Source organism: Scyliorhinus canicula, chromosome 13 (assembly GCF_902713615.1).
Source record: "Scyliorhinus canicula chromosome 13, sScyCan1.1, whole genome shotgun sequence".
In the NCBI taxonomy this organism is placed as follows: domain Eukaryota; kingdom Metazoa; phylum Chordata; class Chondrichthyes; order Carcharhiniformes; family Scyliorhinidae; genus Scyliorhinus; species Scyliorhinus canicula.
In genome coordinates this window covers 39831659-39855390 of record NC_052158.1, presented here as the reverse complement: position 1 = coordinate 39855390, position 23732 = coordinate 39831659, and the positions used below count along the sequence as shown (strand labels likewise).

Below are 23732 nucleotides of genomic sequence, written 5' to 3'. Positions count from 1 at the left end.
AGATGATCACAGCTGTGATTAAGGAGGACACGATGGAGGATTCGAGCACTGAGGCATATGGGTTGAGCTGAGAAATAGGAAGGGTGCAGTAACATTGTTGGGACTTTACTACAGGCCTCCCAAAAGTGAGCATGAAGTAGAGGTACAAATATGCAGACAGATTATAGAAAAATGTAGGAGCAATAGGGAGATTTTAACTTCCCCAACATTGAATGGGATTCGTGTAGTGTTGGAGGCGTAGATGGAGCAGAGTTTGTAAGGAGCATCCAGGAGAGTTTTTTAGAGCAATATGTAAATAGTCCAAGTCGGGAAGGGGCCATACAGGACCTGGTATTGGGGAATGATCCCGGCCAGGTGGTTGATGTTTCAGTCGGTGATTACTTTGGGAATAGCGATCACAATTCCGTAAGTTTTAGAATACTCATGGACATGGACAAGACGGGTCCGAAAGGAAGAGTGCTGAATTGAGGAAAGGCAGAGTATAACAAAATTTGGCAGGAGCTAGGGAATGTGGATTGGAGTAGCTGTTTAAGGGTAAATCCACATTTAAAATGTGGAAGTCTTTTAAGGAAAGGTTGATTAGAGTGCAGGACAGACACGTTCCTGTGAAAATGAAAGATAGAAATGGCAGGATTAGGGAACCATGGATGACGGGTGAAATTGTGAGACTAGCTAAGATGAAAAGGAAGCATATGTAAGATCAAGGCGACTCAAAACTGATGAAGCTTTGGAGGAATATCGGGGAAAGTAGGACGAATCTCAAACGCGCAATAAAGAGGGCTAAAAGGGGTCATGAAATATCTTTGGCTAACAGGGTTAAGGAAAATCCCAAAGCCTTTTATTCGTATGTAAGGAGCAAGAGGGTAACTGGAGAAAGGATTGGCCCATTTAAGACAAAGGAGGGATTTTATGCGTGGACTCAGAGGAAATGGGTGAGATTCTTAATGAGTACTTTGCATCGGTACTCACAAAGGTGAGGGACAAGACGGATGTTGAGGCTAGGGATGGATGTTTAAATACTCTAGGTCAAGTTGTCATAAGGAAGGGGGAAGTTTTGGGTATTCTAAAAGACATTAAGGTGGACAAGTCCCCAGGACCGGATGGACTCTATCCCAGGTTACTGAGGGAAACTGAGGGTCGAAATAGCTGGGGCCTTAATAGATATCTTTGCAGCATCCTTGAGCACAGGTGAGGTCCCGGAGGACTGGAGAATTGCGAATGTTGTCCCTTTGTTTAAGAAGGGTAGCAGGGATAATCCAGGGAATTATAGACCTGTGAGCTTGACGTCAGTGGTAGGCAAACTGTTGGAGAAGATACTGAGGGATAGGATCTATTCACATCTGGAAAAAATAGACTTATCAGTGATAGGCAGCATGGTTTTGTGCAGGGAAGGTCATGTCTTACACACCTAATAGAATTCTTTGAGGAAGTGACAAAGTTAATTGATGAGGGAAGGGCTGTAGATGTCGTATACATGGACTTTAGTAAGGCGTTTGATAAGGTTTCCCATGGCAGGTTGATGGAAAAGTGAAGTCGTATGGGGTTCAGGGTGTACTAGCTAGATGGATAAAGAACTGGCTGGGCAACAGGAGACAGAGAGTAGTGGTGGAAGGGAGTGTCTCAAAATGGAGAAGGTGACTAGTGGTGTTCCACAGGATCCGTGCTCGGACCACTGTTATTTGTGATCTACATAAATGACCTGGAGGAAGGTATAGGTGGTCTGATTAGCAAGTTTGCAGATGATACTAGATTGGTGGAGTTGAAGATAGCGAGGGGGACTGTCAGAGAATACAACAAATATAGATAGATTGGAGAGTTGGGCAGAGAAATGGCAGATGGAGTTCAATCCAGGCAAATGCGAGGTGATGCATTTTGGAAGATCAAATTCAAGAGCGGACTATATGGTCAATGGAAGGGTCTTGGGGAAAATTGATGTGCAGAGAGATCTGGGAGTTTAGGTCCATTGTACCCTGAAGGTGGCAACGCAGGTTGATAGAGTGGTCAAGAAAGCACCAGCATGCTTGCCTTCATCGGACGGGGTATTGAGTACAAGAGTTGGCAGGTCATGTTATAGTTGTATAGGACTTTGGTTCGGCCACATTTGGAATACTGCGTGCAGTTCTGGTCGCCACATTACCAGAAGGATGTGGATGCCTTGGAGAGGGTGCAGAGGAGGTTCACCAGGATGTTGCCTGGTATGGAGGGTGCTAGCTATGAAGAAAGTTTGAGTAGATTAGGATTGTTTTCGTTGGAAAGACGTAGGTTGACGGGGGACCTGATTGAGGTCTACAAAATTATGAGAGGTATGGACAGGGTGGATAGCAACAAGCTTTTCCCAAGAGTGGGGGTGTCAGTTACAAGGGGTCACGATTTCAAGGTGAGAGGGGGAAAGTTTAAGGGAGATGTGCGTGGAAAGTTTTTACGCAGAGGGTGGTGGGTGCCTGGAACGCTTTACCAGCGGAGGTGGTAGAGGCGGGCACGATAGCATCATTTACGAAGCATCTAGACAGGTATATGAATGGGCGGGAACAGAGGGAAGTAGACCTTGGAAAATAGGAGACAGGTTTAGATAAAGGATCTGGATCGGCGCAGGCTGGAGGGCCGAAGGGGCCTGTTCCTGTGCTGTAATTTTCTTTGTTCTTTGTTCTTTGTACTTTTCTCGGACTCTCTCAAATCATGGGTGAAGTTATAACTGTTACGACCCCCAAACAGGCTTGCACCTGCATTATATTAGATTCCTGCACCTTGGAATACGAGATCCCCGGCTGATTGGGGGATGAAGCTTCGTCCCCCACAGGACATAAACCCCGGCATGGGAGCTGGTTGGGAAGACGACCCTGAGAAGGAGTGGAGAGTGAGAGAGTATTGTATTGAGGAATCCTTACATGCGGAGTACTTACCTTCAGTCACCACAACAACCTTCACTCCTACCAAATCATTCCTCAAAGGTATGTCTGCTCCTTCCACTGGGAATTCCTTAGCCACTCCAACAACTACTGGATCTGACACTGAATCACACTCCAATTGTACTTTATGCAATGAAACTTGGATACAACCTCCACCTATCCCGTTCACTAATACCTCAGCTTTCATTGAGCTCTCTGGAGGGAAAACCAAATCTTCTCCAATAAGAGTTTGAGTAGCCCGGTATCCCTTAAAATAATCATGTTTAGCTACCTCAGTTGAGGAAACTAGGGTGATCTTCCCCTTCGACAAAAGCCTGGCATGTCTCCAATCTACCTCAGTCTTCATATTTGCTCCTGGAGCAGTGTTTATCTCAGGTTTCCTAAATCCAGTTAAAGCTATCATCTTCCCTGTAATATTGCCCATTTGTATTCCCTTATGAACCCCCCCAAGGCTTTCTTTGCAACTTTCAACATGCTGAATGTCCCACTTTATTACAATGTTGACACCTACGTTTCCGAGCCTCACCTTCACCCTCATTACCTTCCTTCTTGATCTAAGGAGGAGACCTGGGAGCATCCACAGCTATTCATTCTTTATCTTGCTGCCTCCTTCCTTTCACTCTCCCATTTCCTGTCCTTTCAAAATTATGAGGGTGATTGAACAAAGGTTTAAATTTATGGATTAATCATAATCGGCAGCTATAATTTGCTGCTTGTCTGGCATTTTCACCCCTCTGGTCTTCAACATGGTCCTTATAATAGAAGAAAGATAATTCTTGAATACCTCAAAAAGAACGACCTGTGCGATGCCTGTAGGTAGTTTCAACTCCCAGTGCTCAGAAGCCCACCTATTAAATTATTCTGCTGAACCCTTTCAAATTCGGCATACGTCTGTCCCGGCTGTTTCCTCAAATTCCAAAACTTTTGCCTGTCTGCTTCAGGAACCAATTTATATGCATCCAGAATAGCCTTTTTTACCCCATTATTATTCTTCGCCCCCTGCAGGACAGGGAAGCATAAAGTTCCTGTGCCCGCACCATCAATTTACTCTGCATGTGTAATGTCCACTTTTCTCTCGGCCACCGTAATTGGGTTGCTATTTTCTCAAAATCCCTAAAACAGGTTTCTACCGCCTCATGAAATTTTAGGAGGGCTCCCCTCTAAATTCTGTCAGCTCCCCTCTATTTCCAGTGCCTTAAACTGGAAGATTCTCTTTTTTTTTCTTTTTCCTCTCTCTCTTTTTTCACTCTCCTTTCCCACCCCACTCCTTTGTCCCCCTTTCTTCGCTTCCTCCGGATGCTCCGGTTTCCTCCCACAGTCCAAAGATGTGCAGGTTGTGGCTGGGTTGGTACCTGGGACTTCGATGTTGTGGCCATTTCGGAGACATGGATAGAGCAGGGTGAGGAATGGTTGTTGCAGGTGCCAGGGTTTAGATATTTCAGTAAGCTCAGGGAAGGTGGTAAGAGAGGGGGAGGGGTGGCATTGTTAGTCAAGGACAGTATTACGGTGGCTGAGAGGACATTTGATGAGGACTCGAATACTGAGGTAGTATGGGCTGAGTTAAGAAACAGGAAAGGAGAGGTCATCCTGTTAGGGGTTTTCTATAGGCCTTCGAAAAGTTCCAGAGATGTAGAGGAAAGGATTGCAAAGATGATTCTGGATAGGATCGAAAGTAACATAGAACATAGAACGATACAGCGCAGTACAGGCCCTTCGGCCCTCGATGTTGCACCGACATGGAAAAAAAAACTAAAGGCCATCTAACCTACACTATGCCCTTATCATCCATATGCTTATCCAACAAATTTTTAAATGCCCTCAATGTTGGCGAGTTCACTACTGTTGCAGGTAGGGCATTCCACGGCCTCACCACTCTTTGCATAAAACACCCACCTCTGACCCTCTGTCCTATATCTATTACCCCTCAATTTAAGGCTATGTCCCCTCGTGCTAGCCACCACCATCCGCGGGAGAAGGCTCTCGCTGTCCACCCTGTCTAACCCTCTGATCATTTTGTATGCCTCTATTAAGTCACCTCTTAACCTTCTTCTCTCTAACGAAAACAACCTCAAGTCCATCAGCCTTTCCTCATAAGATTTTCCCTCCATACCAGGCAACATCCTGTTAAATCTCCTCTGCACCCGTTCCAAAGCTTCCACGTCCTTCCTATAATGAGGCGACCAGAACTGTACGCAATACTCCAAATGCGGCCGTACTAGAGTTTTGTACAACTGCAACATGACCTCATGGCTCCGGAACTCAATCCCTCTACCAATAAAGGCCAACACACCATAGGCCTTCTTCACAACCCTATCAACCTGGGTGGCAACTTTCAGGGATCTATGTACATGGACACCGAGATCCCTCTGCTCATCCACACTACCAAGAATTTTACCATTAGCCAAATATTCCGCATTCCTGTTATTCTTTCCAAAGTGAATCACCTCACACTTCTCCACATTAAACTCCATTTGCCACCTCTCAGCCCAGCTCTGCAGCTTATCTATGTCCCTCTGTAACCTGCAACATCCTTCCGCGCTGTCTACAACTCCACCGACTTTAGTGTCGTCTGCAAATTTACTCACCCATCCTTCTGCGCCCTCCTCTAGGTCATTTATAAAAATGACAAACAGCAACGGCCCCAGAACAGATCCTTGTGGTACGCCACTCGTAACTGAACTCCATTCTGAACATTTCCCATCAACTACCACTCTCTGTCTTCTTTCAACTAGCCAATTTCTGATCCACATCTCTAAATCACCCTCAATCCCCAGCCTCCGTATTTTCTGCAATAGCCGACCGTGGGGAACCTTATCAAACGCTTTACTGAAATCCATGTACACCACATCAACTGCTTACCCTCGTCTACCTGTTCAGTCACCTTCTCAAAGAACTCGATAAGGTTTGTGAGGCATGACCTACCCTTCACAAAACCATGCTGACTATCCCTAATCATGTTATTCCTATCTAGATGATTATAAATCGTATCTTTTATAATCCTCTCCAAGACCTTACCCACCACAGACGTTAGGCTCACCGGCCTATAGTTACCGGGGTTATCTCTACTCCCCTTCTTGAACAAAGGGACCACATTTGCTATCCTCCAGTCCTCTGGCACTATTCCTGTAGCCAATGATGACCTAAAAATCAAAGCCAAAGGCTCAGCAATCTCTTCCCTGGCTTCCCAGAGAATCCTAGGATAAATCCCATCCGGCCCCGGGGACATATCTATTTTCACCTTGTCCAGAATTGCCAACAATTCTTCCCTACGCACCTCAATGCCATCTATTCTAATAGCCTGGGTCTCAGCATTCTCCTCCACAATATTATCTTTTTCTTGAGTGAATACTGACGAAAAGTATTCATTTAGTATCTCGCTTATCTCCTCAGCCTCCACACACAACTTCCCACCACTGTCCTTGACTGGCCCTACTCTTACCCTAGTCATTCTAGTTGTTATGGGGGACTTTAACTTTCCAAATATTGACTGGAAACACTATAGTTCGAATACTTTAGATGGGTCCGTTTTTGTCCAATATGTGCAGGAGGGTTTCCTGATGCAGTATGTAGATAGGCCAAAGAGAGGCGAGGCCATATTGGATTTGGTACTGGGTAATGAACCAGGACAGGTGTTAGATTTGGAGGTAGGTGAGCACTTTGGTGATAGTGACCACAATTCGATTACGTTTACTTTAGCGATGGAAAGGGATAGGAATATACCGCAAGGCAAGAGTTATATCTGGGGGAAAGGCACTTATGATGCAATGAGGCAAGACTTAGGATGCATTGGATGCAGGGGATGGGCACAATGGAAATGTGGAGCATGTTCAAGGAACAGCTACTGCGTGTCCTTGATAAATATGTACCTGTTAGGCAGGGAGGAAGTGGTCGAGCGAGGGAACCATGGGTTACTAAAGCAGTTGAAACACTTGTCAAGAGGAAGAAGGAGGCTTATGTAAATATGACACGTGATGGTTCAGTTAGGGCGCTTGAGAGTTACACATTAGCTAGGAAGGCTCTAAAGAGCGAGCTAAGGAGAGTCAGGTGAGGACATGAGAAGTCTTTGGCAGGTAGGATCAAGGATAACCCTAAAGCTTTCTATAGATATGTCAGGAATAAAAGAATGACTAAGGTAAGAGTAGGGCCAGTCAAGGACAGTAGTGGGAAGATGCGTGTGAAGTCCGAGGAGATAGGAGAGGTGCTAAATGAGTATTTTTCGTCTGTATTCATACAGGAAAAAGACAAAGTTGTCGAGGAGAATACTGAGATACAGGCTACTAGACTAGAAGGGCTTGAGGTTCATAAGGAGGAGGTGTTAGCGATTCTGGAAAGTGTGAAAATAGATAAGTCCCCTGGGCCGGATGGGAATTATCCTAGGATTCTCTGGGAAGCTATGGAGGAGATTGCTGAGCCTTTGGCTTTGATCTTGAAGTCATCTTTGTCTACAGGAATAGTGCTAGAAGACTAGAGTATAGCAAATGTTGTCCCCTTGTTCAAGAAGGGGAGTAGAGATAACCCCGGTAACTATAGACATTTGAGCCTTACTTCTGTTGTGGGAAAAGTCTTGGAAAGGTTTATAAGAGATAGGATGTATAATCATCTGGAAAGGATTAATTTGATTAGAGATAGTCAACATAGTTTTGTGAAGGGTAGGTCATGCCTCAGAAACCTCATTGAGTTTGTCGAGAAGGTGACCAAACTGGTGGATGAGGGTAAAGCAGTTGATGTGGTGTACATGGATTTCAGTAAAGCGTTTGATAAGGTTCCCCACGGTAGGCTATTGTAGAAAATACAGAGGCATGGGATTCAGGGTGATTTAGCAGTTTGGATCAGAAATTGGCTAGCTGGAAGAAGACAAAGGGTGGTGGTTGATGGGAAATGTTCAGATTGGTGTCCAGTTACTAGTGGTGTACCACAAGGATCTGTTTTGGGGCCACTGCTGTTTGTCATTTTTATAAATGACCTGGAGGAGGGCGTAGAAGGATGAGTGAGTAAATTTGCAGATGACACTAAAGTCGGTGGAGTTGTGGACAGTGCAGAAGGATGTTACAAGTTACAGAGGGACATAGATAAGCTGCAGAGCTGGGCTGACAGGTGGCAAATGGAGTTTAATGCAGAAAAGTGTGAGGTGATTCATTTTGGAAGGATTAACAGGAAGACAGAGTACTGGGCTAATGGTAAGATTCTTGGTAGTGTGGATGAGCAGAGAAATCTTGGTGTCCATGTCCATAGATCCCTGAAAGTTGCCACCCAGGTTGAGAGGGTTGTTAAGAAGGTTGTTAGCTTTTATTGGTAGAGGAATTGAGTTTCGGAGCCATGAGGTCATGTTGCAGTTGTACAAAACTCTGGTGCGGTCGCATTTGGAGTATTGCGTGCAGTTCGGGTCGCCGCATTATAGGAAGGATGTGGAAGCATTGGAAAGGGTACAGAGGAGATTTACCAGGATGTTGCCTGGTATGGAGGGAAGATCATATGAGGAAAGGCTGAAGGACTTGAGGCTGTTTTCGTTAGAGAGAAGGTTAAGAGGTGACTTAATTGAGGCATACAAGATGATCAGAGGATTAGATAGGGTGGACATCGAGAGCCTTTTTCCTCGGATGGTGATGTCCAGCACAATGGGACATAGCTTTAAATTGAGGGGAGATAGATATAGGACAGATTTCAGAGGTAGGTTCTTTACTCAGAGAGTAGTAAGGGCGTGGAATGCCCTGCCTGCAACAGTAGTGGACTCGTCAACACTAAACGCATTCAAATGGTCATTGGATAGGCATATGGACAATAAGGGAATAGTGTAGATGGGCTTTGGAGGGGTTTCACAGGTGCAACATCGAGGTCCGAAGGGCCTGTACTGCGCTGTAATGTTCTAATGTTCTAAAAAAAAAAGGTTAGGTTGATTGGCCATGCTAAATTGCCCTCAGTGTCCAAAAAGGTTAGGTGGGGTTACTGGGATAGGGTGGAGGTCTGGGCTTAGGTAGGGTCCTCTTTCCAAGGGTCGGTGCAGACTTGATGGGCCAAATGGCCTCCTTCTGCACGGTAAAATCTTTGAATCTTTCATGCTCTAACTACAATCGAATTCTCTCCAGCTCAATTTCTCCACGAGGAAATGTTCCTGATGCTGCACTACCTCATGGGCGCCCCTGTTTTCCTAGCATCTCTATCAAACTTAAATGTTGAGCAATCGCTTGAATTATCTCCGCCTTCCTACATCTATCTGGTACCTCTATTTTTAATTTACCTACCGATTCGACTAGCTTGTCTTTTCGAAGCACGTTAAAATAAACCACAGACAAGTCTTTCCACTTAAGACAACGCTAAGCGGCTTCCAAAGCTATCCTGTTATATCACTAAAAATGTGGTACTTCTTTTTAGTTTATATTGGAACGCCAACTTTACCATCTACCGTCCCAAGAATCTCAGACCCGAGCCCCAGAGTCATGTTAGGACACGCCGGGAAAGTGTGCAGTCAATTCCAGCTGCATTCATTCCAGAATGCATGTCCAAATTTATCAAGACCTGGACAATATCCAGGCTTGGGCTGACAAGTGACAAGTTACATTTGTGCCACACAAATGCCAAGCAATGGCCATCTGCTACAAGAGCGGATCTAACCATCTCCACTTGACATTCAATGGCATTACCATCACTGAATCCCCCACAATCAACATCTTGCAGGTCAAATGCAAGGATTCCTGCAGCAAGTAACTCACCTCCTGACCACCCAAACCTGTCCACCATCTACAAGGCACAAGTGAGGAGTGCAAGGGAATATTTACGACTTGCCTGGATGAGTGCAGCTCCAACATTACTCAAGAAGCTCAACACCATCCTAGAGAAATCAGACTGCTTGATTGCTACCCCATCCACAAACATTCAAACCCACCACCAACTGCAAATAGTGGCAGCCGTGTGTACCATTTACAAGATGCACTGCAGGAAATTGCAGGTTCCTTAGAGCGCACCTTCCAACCCCATGACCACTACCATCTAGAAGGACAAGGGCAGCAGATATCTGGGAACCCCACCACCTGGAGGTTCCCCTCTCACTATCCTGACTTAGAAATATATTGCTGTTATTTCACAGTCGCTGGGGCAAAACTCCATCCCTAACAGCACTGTGGGTGTACCTACACCTCAAGAACTGCAGTGGTTCAATAAGGCAACTCATCACCACCTTCTGAAGGGCAACTATGGATGGGCAATAAATGCTGGCCTATCCAGCAATGCCTGCATCCCATAAATGAATTTTTAAAAAACAACACAAATGAATTAACCACCAATCCTTTTAAATTATAAAATCCCACTGCATCCCTTGGCTGTCCAATAATTACAGTCAGCAGGTTTCAAATGTAAACCCAATTATAACATAAACAAATATTAAATGCACAGTAAATCTAACTGCTTAATGACAAGCTAATACCTGACTCCCCTTTTAAATGCCCCACCCTTTATTCACACACATAAGACAGACAAACAGAGAGGGATGAAAAGGGGTAAAAATATTAAGGATGAAGGTCAAAGAACCTTCATTGCTTTAAATTGAGGGGAGATAGATAAAGGACAGATGTCAGAGGTAGATTCTGCAAATTTTAGTTTGCAGCATGCTTTCTTCACGGTATGCTTGTGGATTAAGTCTAGTTTACAGCCCGCTATGATCACTCCTGCAGTTTAGCAATGTTACTCACAGTTTCTCCTGGAGATGCCCCTTCCTCCACATGACACGTTGCTTCCAGGACTTTGCCTTTTCTGGAGAAACAATTGGTCGTTTCACATCAGCCTTTTCTGCAGAGAGTTTATCGGATCTGGATTCTGCTTACACAGCCTTTTCTGCAGAGAGAGTTTGTTCTCACAGCGGCCTTTTGGTGAGAATTACCTGGATATTTCTGGAGAGAGTTAGCCAGAACCCTCCATCCAGGCTTCAGAATCAAAATTGAAACCTCTTTAATTCTCGGAGCTATTTCAGTGCAAGCAAATCCAATCGGCATCTGTTACTGGGCAGAGCACAGCCTTTTGGACCAATTTATTGGTCACCAGCCAAATCAATCAAACCGAGTCATCACTGATGTCAGCCAATCTGCAATCGCAAGGACAAATCAGCACAGCCTTCGAGAAACGTCTGTTGGAATTAACGGTGCAGGCTTCTTACAGGCTATTTTGCCTTAAAGACACATGTCGATAAATTGTCCATGGATCAAAAATGCAACAACAAAAAGAAAAGAAAGGGAAAATAAGGGAATAAACAAGGAACAAACAGGAAGAGCCCTAATAATATCTGTGCACATTTGTGAAGATACGGGAGAGTGAAGAGTATTGCATTATAATCACATTTTTCATGTTCAATCATTTTTTTCTTGTTAAAAATTAATTAACAACCTTGTGACTCTGTTCCTGCCCATTTTCTAAAAAATGTAAAACATTGCCGTCTTCTGAGGCAGGCTCCCATTCTGGGACCTTCCCATCCAGTAGTAACATCAACTGGGATTGTAACAAAATAAATGGTTTGAGGAAGTTGTTTTTGGAAGAGATGATGAGAGTGATTTTGAAAAAAGGGAAAGTGCCTGAGGGGAAACAAAACATTTTCAGTGTCAGCTGAACTGTAGAACTGGAAAGGGAAAATTGGCAGTGGGCAGTTTAGTACAAATGGGCTTCAAAAAGGGGTCGATGGAGCTCCTGGAGTTTCTCCTTTTGCCTTCCCAAAATGTGATCAAAGAGATTTGGAGACATGGATCACTCTGTAAACAAAGACGGAAAATCACGACAAATCCAATCCATCCAATTACCACCTGTTTGTCAAACAATCAATGCAGCAAAATGATGGAAGCAATCATCAATATTGCTGAAAAGTAACAGTCACTCAGTGATTACTGCTCAGTGATACTCAGTTTGGGTTTCTGCCAGGCTCAGTTGGTTCTACCCGATCCCATTCCATCTTCAACTGCCTTCCAACTCCAGGTTAAAGTCCAACAGGTTTGTTTTTGAATCACTAGATTTCGGAGCACTGCTCCTTCATCAGGTGAATTATGCCCACCCCAGTCCAAGGCCGGAATCTCCACATCACATCATCAACTGTGGTAAAATCCTTCTCTATGAAAGATCAGAAGTGGGAATATCCATTGATGATTGTTTGGTGTTCAGTGCCATTTTCAACCAATCAGATACAGAAGGAGGCGGTGCCCTCATGCAACAAGACCTGAAGAACATTCAGATTTGGCCTGATAGGTGACAAGTACCATCAACATCACACAAGTGGGAGCCAATGGCCATCTCCAACAAGAGAGAAGATTTTGATTTTCCCATCATCAGGATTCACATCACGAAACTCCCGACTACCCACATACTATGGGGCATCATTGGCCAGAAACTAAACTAGCTCCAGCCACAAATTATGTGGCTGCAATAGCAGGTCAGTGACTGGGAATTCTACCAAGAGTAACTCACCTCCTGACTCCTCACAGCTTACCCACCACCTTCAAAGCACAAGTCAAGATGGAATACTCCCCATTTGTCTGGATGAGTGGGCCTTCAATGAAACTTAAGAAGCTCAAACACAATTCAGGACAAAGCAACTGATTGAATAGCGTCCCACCACCAATGCACAGTTGCAGTGCAGCAGTGCGTACCATCTCAAAGATGTACTGGAGTAATCACCCAGACTTCTTTGACAGCACCTTCTGAACCATAGCATCCATCACCAAGAACAAAGGCAGCAGACACATGGGAACACCACCACTTACATGTTCCTCTGAGTGACAGATCATCCTTGCATGGAGCTACATTGTTGTTCATTCACTGTTGTTGGGTCAAAATCCTTTCTAAAGATTCGGGGGGGTTTAAACTAATTCAGCAGGGGGATGGGAACCTAAATTGTAGTCCCAGTGTACAGGATGTTGAGAGCAGTGAGGTCAGGGATAGGGTTAAAAGTTCGAAAGAGGGCACCGGCAAGCAAGATGCTGGTTTGAAGTGTGTCTACTTCAACGCCAGGAGCATCCGGAATAAGGTGGGTGAGCTTGCAGCATGGGTTGGTACCTGGGATCTCGATGTTGTGGCGATTTCGGAGACATGTGTAGAGCAGGGACAGGAATGGCTGTTGCAGGTTCCAGGATTTAGATGTTTCTGTAAGAACAGAGAAGATGGTAAAAGAGGGTGGGGGTGTGGCATTGTTAATCAAGGAAAGTATTACGGCGGCAAAAAGGACGTTTGAGGACTCGTCTACTGAGGTAGTATGGGCCGAGGTTAGGAACAGGAGAGGAGAGGTCACCCTGTTGGGAGTTGTCTATCGACCTCCGAATAGTTCCAGAGATGTAGAGGAAAGGATTGCAAAGATGATTCTCGACAGGAGCGAGAGTAATAGGGTAGTTGTTATGGGGGACTTTAACTTTCCAAATATTGACTGGAAATACTATAGTTCGAGTACTATAGATGGGTCAGTTTTTGTGCAGTGTGTGCAGGAGGGCTTTCTGACACAGTATGTAGACAGGCCAACAAGGGGCAATGCCACATTGGATTTGGTACTGGGTAATGAACCCAGCCAGGTGTTAGATTTAGATGTAGGTGAGCACTTTGGTGATAGTGATCACAATTCGGTTATGTTTACTTTAGCAATGGGTAGGGATAGGTATATACCGCAAGGCAAGAATTATAGCTGGGGGAAAAGCAATTATGATGCTATTCGGCAAGATTTAGGATGTATAGGATGGGGAAGGAAACTGCAGGGGATGGGTACAATCGAAACGTGGAGCTTTTTCAAGGAACAGCTACTGAGTGTCCTTGATAAGTATGTACCTGTCAGGCAGGGAGGAAGTTGTCGAGCAAGGGAACCGTGGTTTACTAAGGAAGTTGAAGCACTTGTCAAGAGGAAGAAGAAGGCTTATGTTAGGATGAGACATGAAGGCTCAGTTAGGTCACTTGAGAGTTACAAGTTAGCCAGGAAGGACCTAAAGGGAGAGTTAAGAAGAGCGAGGAGAGGACACAAAAAGTAATTGGCGGATAGGATCAAGGAAAACCCTAAGGCTTTCTATAGGTATATCAGAAACAAAAGAATGACTAGAGTAAGATTAGGGCCAATCAAGGATGGTAGTGGAAAGTTGTGTGTGGAATCAGAGGAGATAGGGGAAGCGTTAAATGGATATTTTTCGTCAGTGTTTACACTGGAGAAAGACAATGTTGTCGAGGAGAATACTCAGGTACAGTCGACCAGGCTAGATGGGATTGAGGTTCACAAGGAGGAGGTGTTAGCAATTTTGGAAAGTGTAAAAATAGATAAGTCCTCTGGGCCAGATGGGATTTATCCTAGGATTCTCCGGGAAGCGAGGGAGGAGATTGCAGAGCCTTTGTCCTTGATCTTTATGTCGTCTTTGTCGACAGGAATAGTGCCGGAAGACGGGGGGATAGCAAATGTTGTTCCCTTGTTCAAGAAGGGGAGTAGAGACAACCCTGGTAATTATAGACCTATGAGCCTTACTTCGGTTGTGGGTAAAATGTTGGAAAAGGTTATAAGAGATAGAGCTTATAATCATCTTGAAAAGAACAAGTTGATTAGCGATACTCAACACGGTTTTGTGAAGGGTAGGTCATGCCTCACAAACCTTATTGAGTTTTTTGAAAAGGTGACCAAACAGGTGGATGAGGGTAAAGCGGTTGATGTGGTGTATATGGATTTCAGTAAGGCGTTTGATAAGGTTCCCCATGGTAGGCTATTGCAGAAAATACGGAAGTATGGGATTGAAGGTGATTTAGCGGTTTGGATCAGTAATTGGCTAGCTGAAAGAAGACAGAGGGTGGTGGTTGATGGCAAATGTTCATCCTGGAGTTCAGTTACTAGTGGTGTACCGCAAGGATCTGTTTTGGGGCACTGCTGTTTGTCATTTTTATAAATGACCTGGAAGAGGGTGTAGAAGGATGGGTTAGTAAATTTGCAGATGACACGAAGGTTGGTGGAGTTGTGGATAGTGCTGAAGGATGTTATAGGTTACAGAGGGACATAGATAAGCTGCAGAGCTGGGCTGAGAGGTGGCAGATGGAGTTTAATGCGGAATAGTGTGAGGTGGTTCACTTTGGAAGGAGTAACAGGAATGCAGAGTACTGGGCTAATGGCAAGATTCTTGGTAGTGTAGATGAACAGAGAGATCTCGGCATCCAGGTACATAAATCCCTGAAAGTTACCACCCAGGTTAATAGGGCTGTTAAGAAGGCATATGGTGTGCTAGCCTTTATCAGTAGGGGGATTGAATTTCGGAGCCACAAGGTCATGCTGCAGCTGTACAAAACTCTGGTGCGGTCGCACCTAGCGTACTGCATGCAGTTCTAGTCATACATTATAGGAAGGATGTGGAAGCTTTGGAAAGGGTTCAGAGGAGATTTACTAGGATGTTGCCTGGTATGGAGGGAAGGTCTTATGAGGAAAGGCTCAGGGACTTGAGGTTGTTTTCATTAGAGAGGAGAAGGCTGAGAGGTGACTTAATAGAAGATAGTCAGAGGGTTAGATAGGGTGGACAGTGAGAGTCTTTTTCCTCGGATGGTGATGACCAACACGAGGGGAAATTGCTTTAAATTGAGGGGTGGTAGATATAGGACAGATGTCAGAGGCAGTTTCTTTACTCAGAGAGTAGTAGGGGTGTGGAACGCCCTGCCTGCAACAGTAGTAGACTGGCCAAATTTAAGGGCATTTAAGTGGTCACTGGATAGACATATGGATGAAAATGGAATAGTGTAGGTCAGATAGGCTTCAGATGGTTTCACGGGTCGGCGCAACATCGAGGGCCGATGGGCCCGTCCTGCGCTGTAATGTTCTGTGTTCTAAAGGCCTTGCGGACGTACTGATACAACAGTGAATGCAATGGTTTGAGAAGGTAGCTCAGCAACACATTCTGAAGAGGAGCAAATACTGCCATTGCTGATGATGGCCACAATCCATGAATGAATGAAAGATTTCAGATACTGGTCGCATTGTATCTATATAATATTCTGAATATAAAGTTATGAATTGAATGTTGATCTACTGCAGCATGTAGAAGTTTCATTCTGCTTCTACCCACGGTTTGAAGATGTTTTTTGTAGTTTGTGGTTTGGCTATGATTCAAATTGATGTCCTCTTGTTCTAGATTCCCAGATGTGAAAAAAGCCTGCATCAAAATCACCACTTATCTTCCACATTATTGGCCATCCCAGCATAATTATATTTTCTCACAAACTAATCCTGAAAGTGAAGAATGTAGGAAATGCTGGAAGTATTCAGCAAGTGAGGCAGCACCGGGGAGAGAAAAATAGCTATACCGGTTTGAGTTGATCAGGATGAAAGTCCATCGGCAGAAGCCATTTTTTTAAAAAAAGTGTAACACGGGATTATACAACATCAACATGGATTTATGAAAAGGAAATCACAAACCGACTGAAGCGTTTTGAGGATGTAACTGGCAGAATAGATAGGGGTGAACCAGTTGATGTGTTGGATGTGGATTTTCAGAAAGCTTTTGATAAAGTCCCTCATTGAGGCTAATGTGCAAAATTATCACAAAATTGGATTGGGAGTAATACATTGCATTGGATTGAGAACTGGTTAGCAGACAGAAAACAAAGGTCAGGAATAAATGGATCTTTTTCAAAGTGGCAGGCAGTGACTAATGGGGTCTCACAGGGATCAGTGCTTGGTTCCCAGCTATTCACAATATACATCAATAATTTGGGTGAGTGAACCAAAAGTAATATTTCCAAGTTTGCTGGCAACATAAAATTTGCTTGGACTGCTGCCCATAAACCAATGGGGTCGTCGTGGTCCTGCTATGGCAAGTGTATGTGATTCGCTTTGCTTCAGCATCCTGTCGCTCAGCTGTTGTATCCCTGACTTAATCTTTTCAAATGTTTGTTTGCCAATGCCCGTGATGGTGGCTCCCGTGTCTAATTCCATTTGAAGAGAGTGGCCGTCTTCCTGAACGATGACCCTAATGGGACCACTTTAGGTGCTGCGATGTAGTTCAGCTGCATGCATTCATCATTGGGCTGTTCCAAGAGAAAATTACGGCATTTGGGTAACGTCTACCTTGGGTCAGATGGTGTGTTTTCTGGCTGCCCTGTGGTTTCCGCTTGCTGAGGTTTCTCCGGCCGCACACCCCACATCATCTGGGGTATTTCTCTATGGATTTGGGGGATGGGTGTTCCCTGCCTGACTCAGTCCAAGACCATTGGACCTGACCTTGGCGGTATTCCATTCAGGGTGGGATTCAGGAGCTCCCATTTTGGGACGTGCCATACACCGGGAGGGGGCGTGTGCCACACCCTACTCCCTTCCACCTCTTGAAGTTCCTGTACTCTCTTCTCTGCATTTTATCTTGAAAGATATATCTCTATGACGTTCTTAAAGTCTATCAATGGTTCAGTGAGTAACTTTCGTTTGGTCACTATATTGTTCAGGCCACAAACCAATCAGTCCTGCACCATTTCAGGAAGAGAAGGGTCATGCTCACAAATTCAGCATGTTTCCTCAAATGTGTCAAGAACTCTGTTCCAGACACCCTGGGGTTCTTTCAGCTGTGTTGAAATTATACCGTTGCACAATAATGATTCACCACTAGCATTAACAACTCCTCAGATGGCTTGGAGTCCGGCGACGTAGGATACATTAGGCTTGTGATTATGCTAAAGGTGGGCGCTCCACAGGCAGTCAACAGGATCACCATCTGTTGCTCATTACACATTATAGCTTTCACCCTGAAAAGGTAGTGCATACACTCTGCATATTGTGTCCAATCTTCTTCACTTGCATAGAACACATCAAGTCTCCCAAAGAGTGTATTTTAAATTTGTGCAAACTTTATCGGAGTGGTATGAAAAGAGGTGACTGTGCTTCCAACAGCTATCAGCATCGTCCGTAGCACCACTTTTATCCTTGTCGTTAATTTAGTGGCCACAGAGGATTCCACGCGAGAGGTGTTAAGAAACAAGTTTCTATTATGAAGTAACAATTTACACAATACACTCTGGTATCAGCCGGGACTACTCTGCTTGGCTTCCACTCGGCCGAGCTTTTATACCGAGTGCATTACTCCGCCGATGGGGCCCACACCCCTCAGCAGAGAAGCTTGTTCTCCAGCTTATGAGCCTCTTCCCACTAGTGGGGAGCTTGTATTCCATGAGTCCTATGGGGAGATCAATTGGGTTGTCCCCGTGGGTCTTGTGAGGGTTATTACACCCCTTCCCCGCAAAGTCTAAACATCCCTCGGTAGCTGGTTATAGAGAGGGCCCCCCGTTGCTGTTTTGCCCGTGGCTGTGCTTCTTGATAGCTGAAGAGCGGAATCACTCCAACCTGGAATTCTGAGGTAAAACACCATCTGGTGATCAAAGGATGGAATTGTGCCAACCTGAACCTCTATTTTCCAGAGGCTGCAACCAGAGTAGTGAAGATTCATCTCAGACCTACTCCTTTTAATCGCTGTTTTTTATTCCTCACCAACCCTTACCTTGTGTCTGTCTTGTGCGTGTCTGGGTAGAGGATGTGACAGGATCTTGGGATTAGGTAGTCTGGTAGACAATTATCCTGTTGATTCCTTATATGTTGATCTTTTCTTCTTTTTATTCATAAATAGTGTGTTAGTGTTTTACTTATAAACCTGGTGTCTGTAACTCATTGGAGCAGTGAAGGGTTATAGATCTTCGGAAAACGTAAATTACTGGTTAATTCACTTATGTTGGGACTCCAGGGTCTGTGGGGCTGGAATTGACCACATTTAAAAAAAATTTTTTTAACAGTACAGCACAGAACAGGCCCTTCGGCCCTCAATGTTGTGCCGAGCCATGATCGCCCTACTCAAACCCACGTATCCACCCTATACCCGTAACCCAACAACCCCCCCTTAACCTTACTTTTATTAGGACACTACGGGCAATTTAGCATGGCCAATCCACCTAACCCGCACATCTTTGGACTGTGGGAGGAAACCGGAGCACCCGGAGGAAACCCACGCACACAGGGGGAGGACGTGCAGACTCCACACAGACAGTGACCCAGCCGGGAATCGAACCTGGGACCCTGGAGCTGTGAAGCATTTATGCTAACCACCATGCTACCCTGCTGCCCCATATTTGCCCAGGGTGTCAAAACTAGTGTCTTTGCTTCCAATGTTGAAGTTGTCGCAGCAGGCTGTCCTCCCAGGATACTTCTGGATTGAAGCAGCCGATGTAGTGTTAGAGATGATCTTCTGGCAGCAGCAGTCAATCAGTACTTGCAGACAACAGCATTTCCTCTGGAAAGTCAACTTGTATTAACCTGTGCCTTCAGTCAAAGAAACAGCCCGAGGCCTGTTTAATTCTTACTTGTTTCCAACTCCACCAGAATGACCACAAACTAACTGAGATAAGAACAGATTTACCACACAAGATTTTAAATTGGTTTCAAACTTCTGAACCCTGCCTAAAACTGGTGGCTTGACTTTGGTTTCCTTGCAGTTCAGTCTGGCCGTACAAAGAGAGAGGTTTTTAACTCCAATCTCTAGAAAGGGTCCATTAGATGAGAGAGAGAGGATCAAACTGCTTTCTTCCAGCTTCCAAGCCAAAAACAAAAGAAAAAAAGAAAGCACTGTCTCACAGAGGAAGGAACATTCCAGTGGAAAGCCCGACCTATTGGCAGGTGCCATTGACAAGGCCTGACAATTCAGGTCAATCAATTGGCCATCAGACAAATCCATCAATGTGTGCCAGCACTGATCACCCTGGAATTTGGAGATCCAAAACATAAACAGCTTCTTGCAACCAGCCTTGCCTTGAAGTCATAGGTCAACCCTCAGTTTACCAGCCACTTGAACTAAAGGTGATTTCATGTATCTAAAAGACATAGATACATTAATTGCCCATGTACACAAATTGAAGTAGCCAAAACAATAATGGAAATTAAAAAGAGGAAAAGGGAACAGACAGGGATTAAACAGGAGGATCTTTAAGCTTTTACCTGGCGAGGGTGACGCACTCACTGGCAATTCTAATGTCGTTGACCGCCATGGTTCCTGCGACTGTGCAGCACAGATGTGGGTATTCACCACTATCCTCTGGGGAGATGGCCCATTGGGCCGTGACGGCCCTTGGCTGGTGGGTCTGACCACGGCGGTGTTTTGGAGGGGGTGGGGTGGTATGAGTCATACCTTTGCGGGGGGGGGGGGGGGGTAATAATGATTTACAACAAATGGTAGGAGTTAATTAAAGGTTTTTGAGTCCATGGCCATCGGGTAGGTGAGGATCTTAATTACGCTGAAAGTCAGGGCCCCACAGGCAGCCAGGATCATTACCTTTAGCTCGTTATCTCCAACAATACAATTTTCCTGGAAGAAATACCTCATTTGTTCTGTATACTGGGCACAATCTTCCACACCTAATTAAAGGCCTCTGGCCTTCTGAAAAGCGACATGTTCAAAGTTTCACAGACCCCGTTCTTGTGCCGGGGTATTCCGGTGTGGTCAGAATGTCCAGGATCACAGCTGTTATTTTCCTCTTTGACAATGTAAAAGCTCTGCAGGCCCGAGAAGGTAAATCCAAAAGAGGTTTAATTCGGCAACAAAACTAAAGGCCACACCGTGGCTTACAGGTCCAAGGTCTCAAACGGGACAAATGATTTTAGGCAGTCCCAGTTCGGGCCAACGTTTAAAGACAATTTCCACAAGCCCCAGCTAATCAGCCTCCGCCCACTAGTGGGAGCTCGTAGTTTACGAGTCCCATAAGGAGATCAATTAGGATGTCCCCCTGGGCCTCGTAAGGGTTATTACAATTGGGTAATGTTGACATACAAAGGGACTTGATTTTCCAAGTACATCAGTCACTGAAAGCAAGCATGCAGGTACAGCAAGCAGTTCGGAAAGCAAATTATATGTCGATCTTCATTGCAAGAGGACTTGATTACAGGAGCAAGCATGGCTCACTGCAGGTATACAGGGCCTTGGTGAGAACACACCTGGGGCATTGTGTGCAGTTTTGGTCTCCTTATCTAAGAAAGGATATACTTGCCAAAGAGAGAGTAATGTGAGGATTCAGCAGACTGATTCCTGGGATGGCAGGATTGTCGTATGGGGATGGATTGGATCGAATGGGCCTATATTCTCTGGTGAAGGAGGAGAGGGGATTTAATTGCAATGAGAAAGGTGGGGGATGGGGGGGGTGATGAACCTGTGGAATTGTCTAACACAAAAAGCTGTGGAGGCCCAATCACTGAATATATTTGAGCACAATACAGGTAGATTTCCAGTCTATAAAGGTGTCAAGGGATATGGGGAGAGTGCTGGAGTATGGTGTTGTGATACAGGATCATCCGTGATCATGTTGAATAATGGAGCAGACTCGAAGGGCTGAATGGTCCACTCCTGCTCCTATGTTCTAAGTTTCTGTGTTTCTCTAAGAACAAGGAGGTTATGTTGAACTTGTAGAAGATGCTGGTTCAGCCTCAACTAGAGTATTGTGTCCATTTGTGGGTGCCAGACTTTAGGGAAGATGTAAAAACATTGGAGAAAGTGCAGTGGAGATTCGCAAGGATGGTTCTATGATGAGGAACTTTAATTATGAAGATTGTTTGGAGATCTTGGATTGTTTTCCTCACAGCGGAGAAGGGCTGAGAGGAAATTTGATAGAGTTATTCAAAATTATGAGGGGGCGGGACACAGTAGATAGCCGGGAACTGTGACTACTCATGGAAACATGGAGGGAAAGAGGATAAAGATTAATGAATCAGTAAAACAAGCAAAAGTGAGATGAGAAAGAACATTTTCGCAAAGCGAATGGTCAGGGTCTGGAATGTAATGAGAGCCTGATGGAGGCAGTTACATACAAAACATTCAAATAGAATGACACTGCGATTGGAAAAGGGAAGAATGTGCAGAGGTGCAGGGAGAAGGCAGCAGAATAGCACAAGGTGAATTGCTCATTTGGGGAGTTGTTGCAGACACAATGAGCTGAATGGTCTCTTGCTGCACTGGTAATAATTCTGTGATTCTATGAATTCATCTATTCCACTGAATCTTCTATTTCAGATCACTCTCAGCCGGATGGATCTCAATCTCATGGCTCAGGAACTAGTGGAGAAATCGTGGTTATTGAACAGGCAGCTCTGGGTCGCCCTTTCCGGCTGGGAATGCTGTACGACTGCCGATCTGAATCACTGATTCCAGGTAATGAGATTATCTCATGATCATTAATCTAGATCAACGTAATGGAGTAAGCTTTAACAGCAGAATTCAAAGTGTGAATTTACACAGAATTGTGCACTTAGATTTACATGGCTGGAGAGGGAGTCATGTCTGAGGGATTGGGTTACTGGTGTGCACAGCGTCTGAAATGAGATGGGTCCTATTGGTCAGTTGTTTTTATTTGTGTTAGTTCAGACATATCAATTACGAATTATTGTGAAGAAATTTTGCTCCTAATTGTATTTCCCAACCTGTGGAATTATTCCTCAAACCACTCCACACTCTAAACTCCAACATGTGTAAGAGACAAATGGATTACATCATTTTTCACAGACCTTTATAAATGGCAGGTGGGACCCAATTCTGGGATTCCTAGCGCCCCCAATTTGACCCAGAGCTGGGTAAGGGTACACCCTGGCATCGGTCACATCCTACACTCCAAACCTGACCGCTCCATTGTGGGAGTGGTATCTCCTGGCTCCACACATGTTTTGTGGAGTAGGGCTGGCTTTTCATGAACTCGTAATTCATGGCCGTTTTAAGGTTTAGTGAACCATACTCAGACCGAGAGAATCTTTTGAAAGAAAAGTGAAAGAGGAACAAACACAGGTGAAGACATCCCCAGGAGTGTTGTAAAAACAGCTATTTAACCCTCAGAAATCTATTAGTGCTGGTTTGAGAAGGATGGGAAGATAAGTAGTTATCCTATTTACACAAATCTTTTCCTGAGGTCAGAAATATTTAGGGACATACTGTTATGTCACAGCAAGATCTAAGAGAGCTGGAGAGAGGAGGACCTGGACAGACACCGGCCCCTGAAATTATCGGATAGAGGAGGACCCTAAGACAGACAGCAGGATATGAAAGAGTGAGAGTGCGTAGGACCCTGAGACAGACAGCAGAATATAAAAGAGCGGAAGAGAAGAGGACCCTGAGTCAGACAGCAGGATATAAAAGAGCGAAAGAGAAGAGGACCCTGAGTCAGACAGCAGGATATAACAGAGTGGGAGAGAGGAGGACCCAGAGAGAGGGAGCAGCATCTAAAATAATTGAAGAGAGGAGGACCCTGAGAGATGCAGCAGCACCATATAGAAGACAAGAGAGGAGGACCTTGAAAGAGACAGCTAGATCTAAAGTAATTGAAAAGTGGAGAACTAATCGACAGACAATAGCACCATAAAGAACAGGAGGGAGCAAAACTGACAGGAAACTGGCAGGTAAAATAAAGGAAAATCCTCAGTTGCTTTACTAAGGGTAAAAGGACACCTAGGGAAAGAATAGGCCCCATCCAGTACCACAGTGGTGTGTGGTGCCAGAGGATATAGGGTTCTAAATGAATATTTTGTGAGTGTTCACTCGTGAGAGAGACGGTGTGAGTATAGAAATCAGGAAGAAGGACTGTGATGAAGTGAAAGAGATTAACATAGACAAAGAGAAGTTTCTGAGTGGTCTGGCAGGCTTAAAGTAGACAAATCTCCAGGGCCGGAGGAAATGTTCCCTGTAAGAACACTATTCACTAAGTCCTATGCGGCTCTTGCTCATGTATTTGATTTGTTTGGCCCCTTGTTCCGCACTGTAACCAGTCACTGTTTCTTGATGTACCATTTGTCTATATACTCTGTCCATTATTTTTTTCTTGTCTATTATGTACGTACTGTGTACGTTCGCTTGGTCG

General features: G+C 44.8%; 2 protein-coding genes across 2 annotated transcripts in view; both read left to right on the top strand.

The window, feature by feature from the left end:
• Positions 1-23732, top strand: part of LOC119976111 (stonustoxin subunit alpha-like) — a 784268-nt gene that overhangs the window by 523404 nt on the left and 237132 nt on the right. The gene's annotated exons all lie outside the window — the stretch shown is intronic.
• The window catches only part of LOC119975569, a gene marked incomplete at its 3' end in the record, with an annotated part of 44636 nt that continues 41250 nt past the window's right edge, over positions 20347-23732 (top strand). Inside the window, exons 1-2 of the mRNA XM_038815357.1 lie at positions 20347-20410; positions 21902-22039. Of these exons, the coding sequence (XP_038671285.1) occupies positions 20347-20410; positions 21902-22039 (202 nt within the window). The remainder of the gene's footprint in view (positions 20411-21901; positions 22040-23732) is intronic.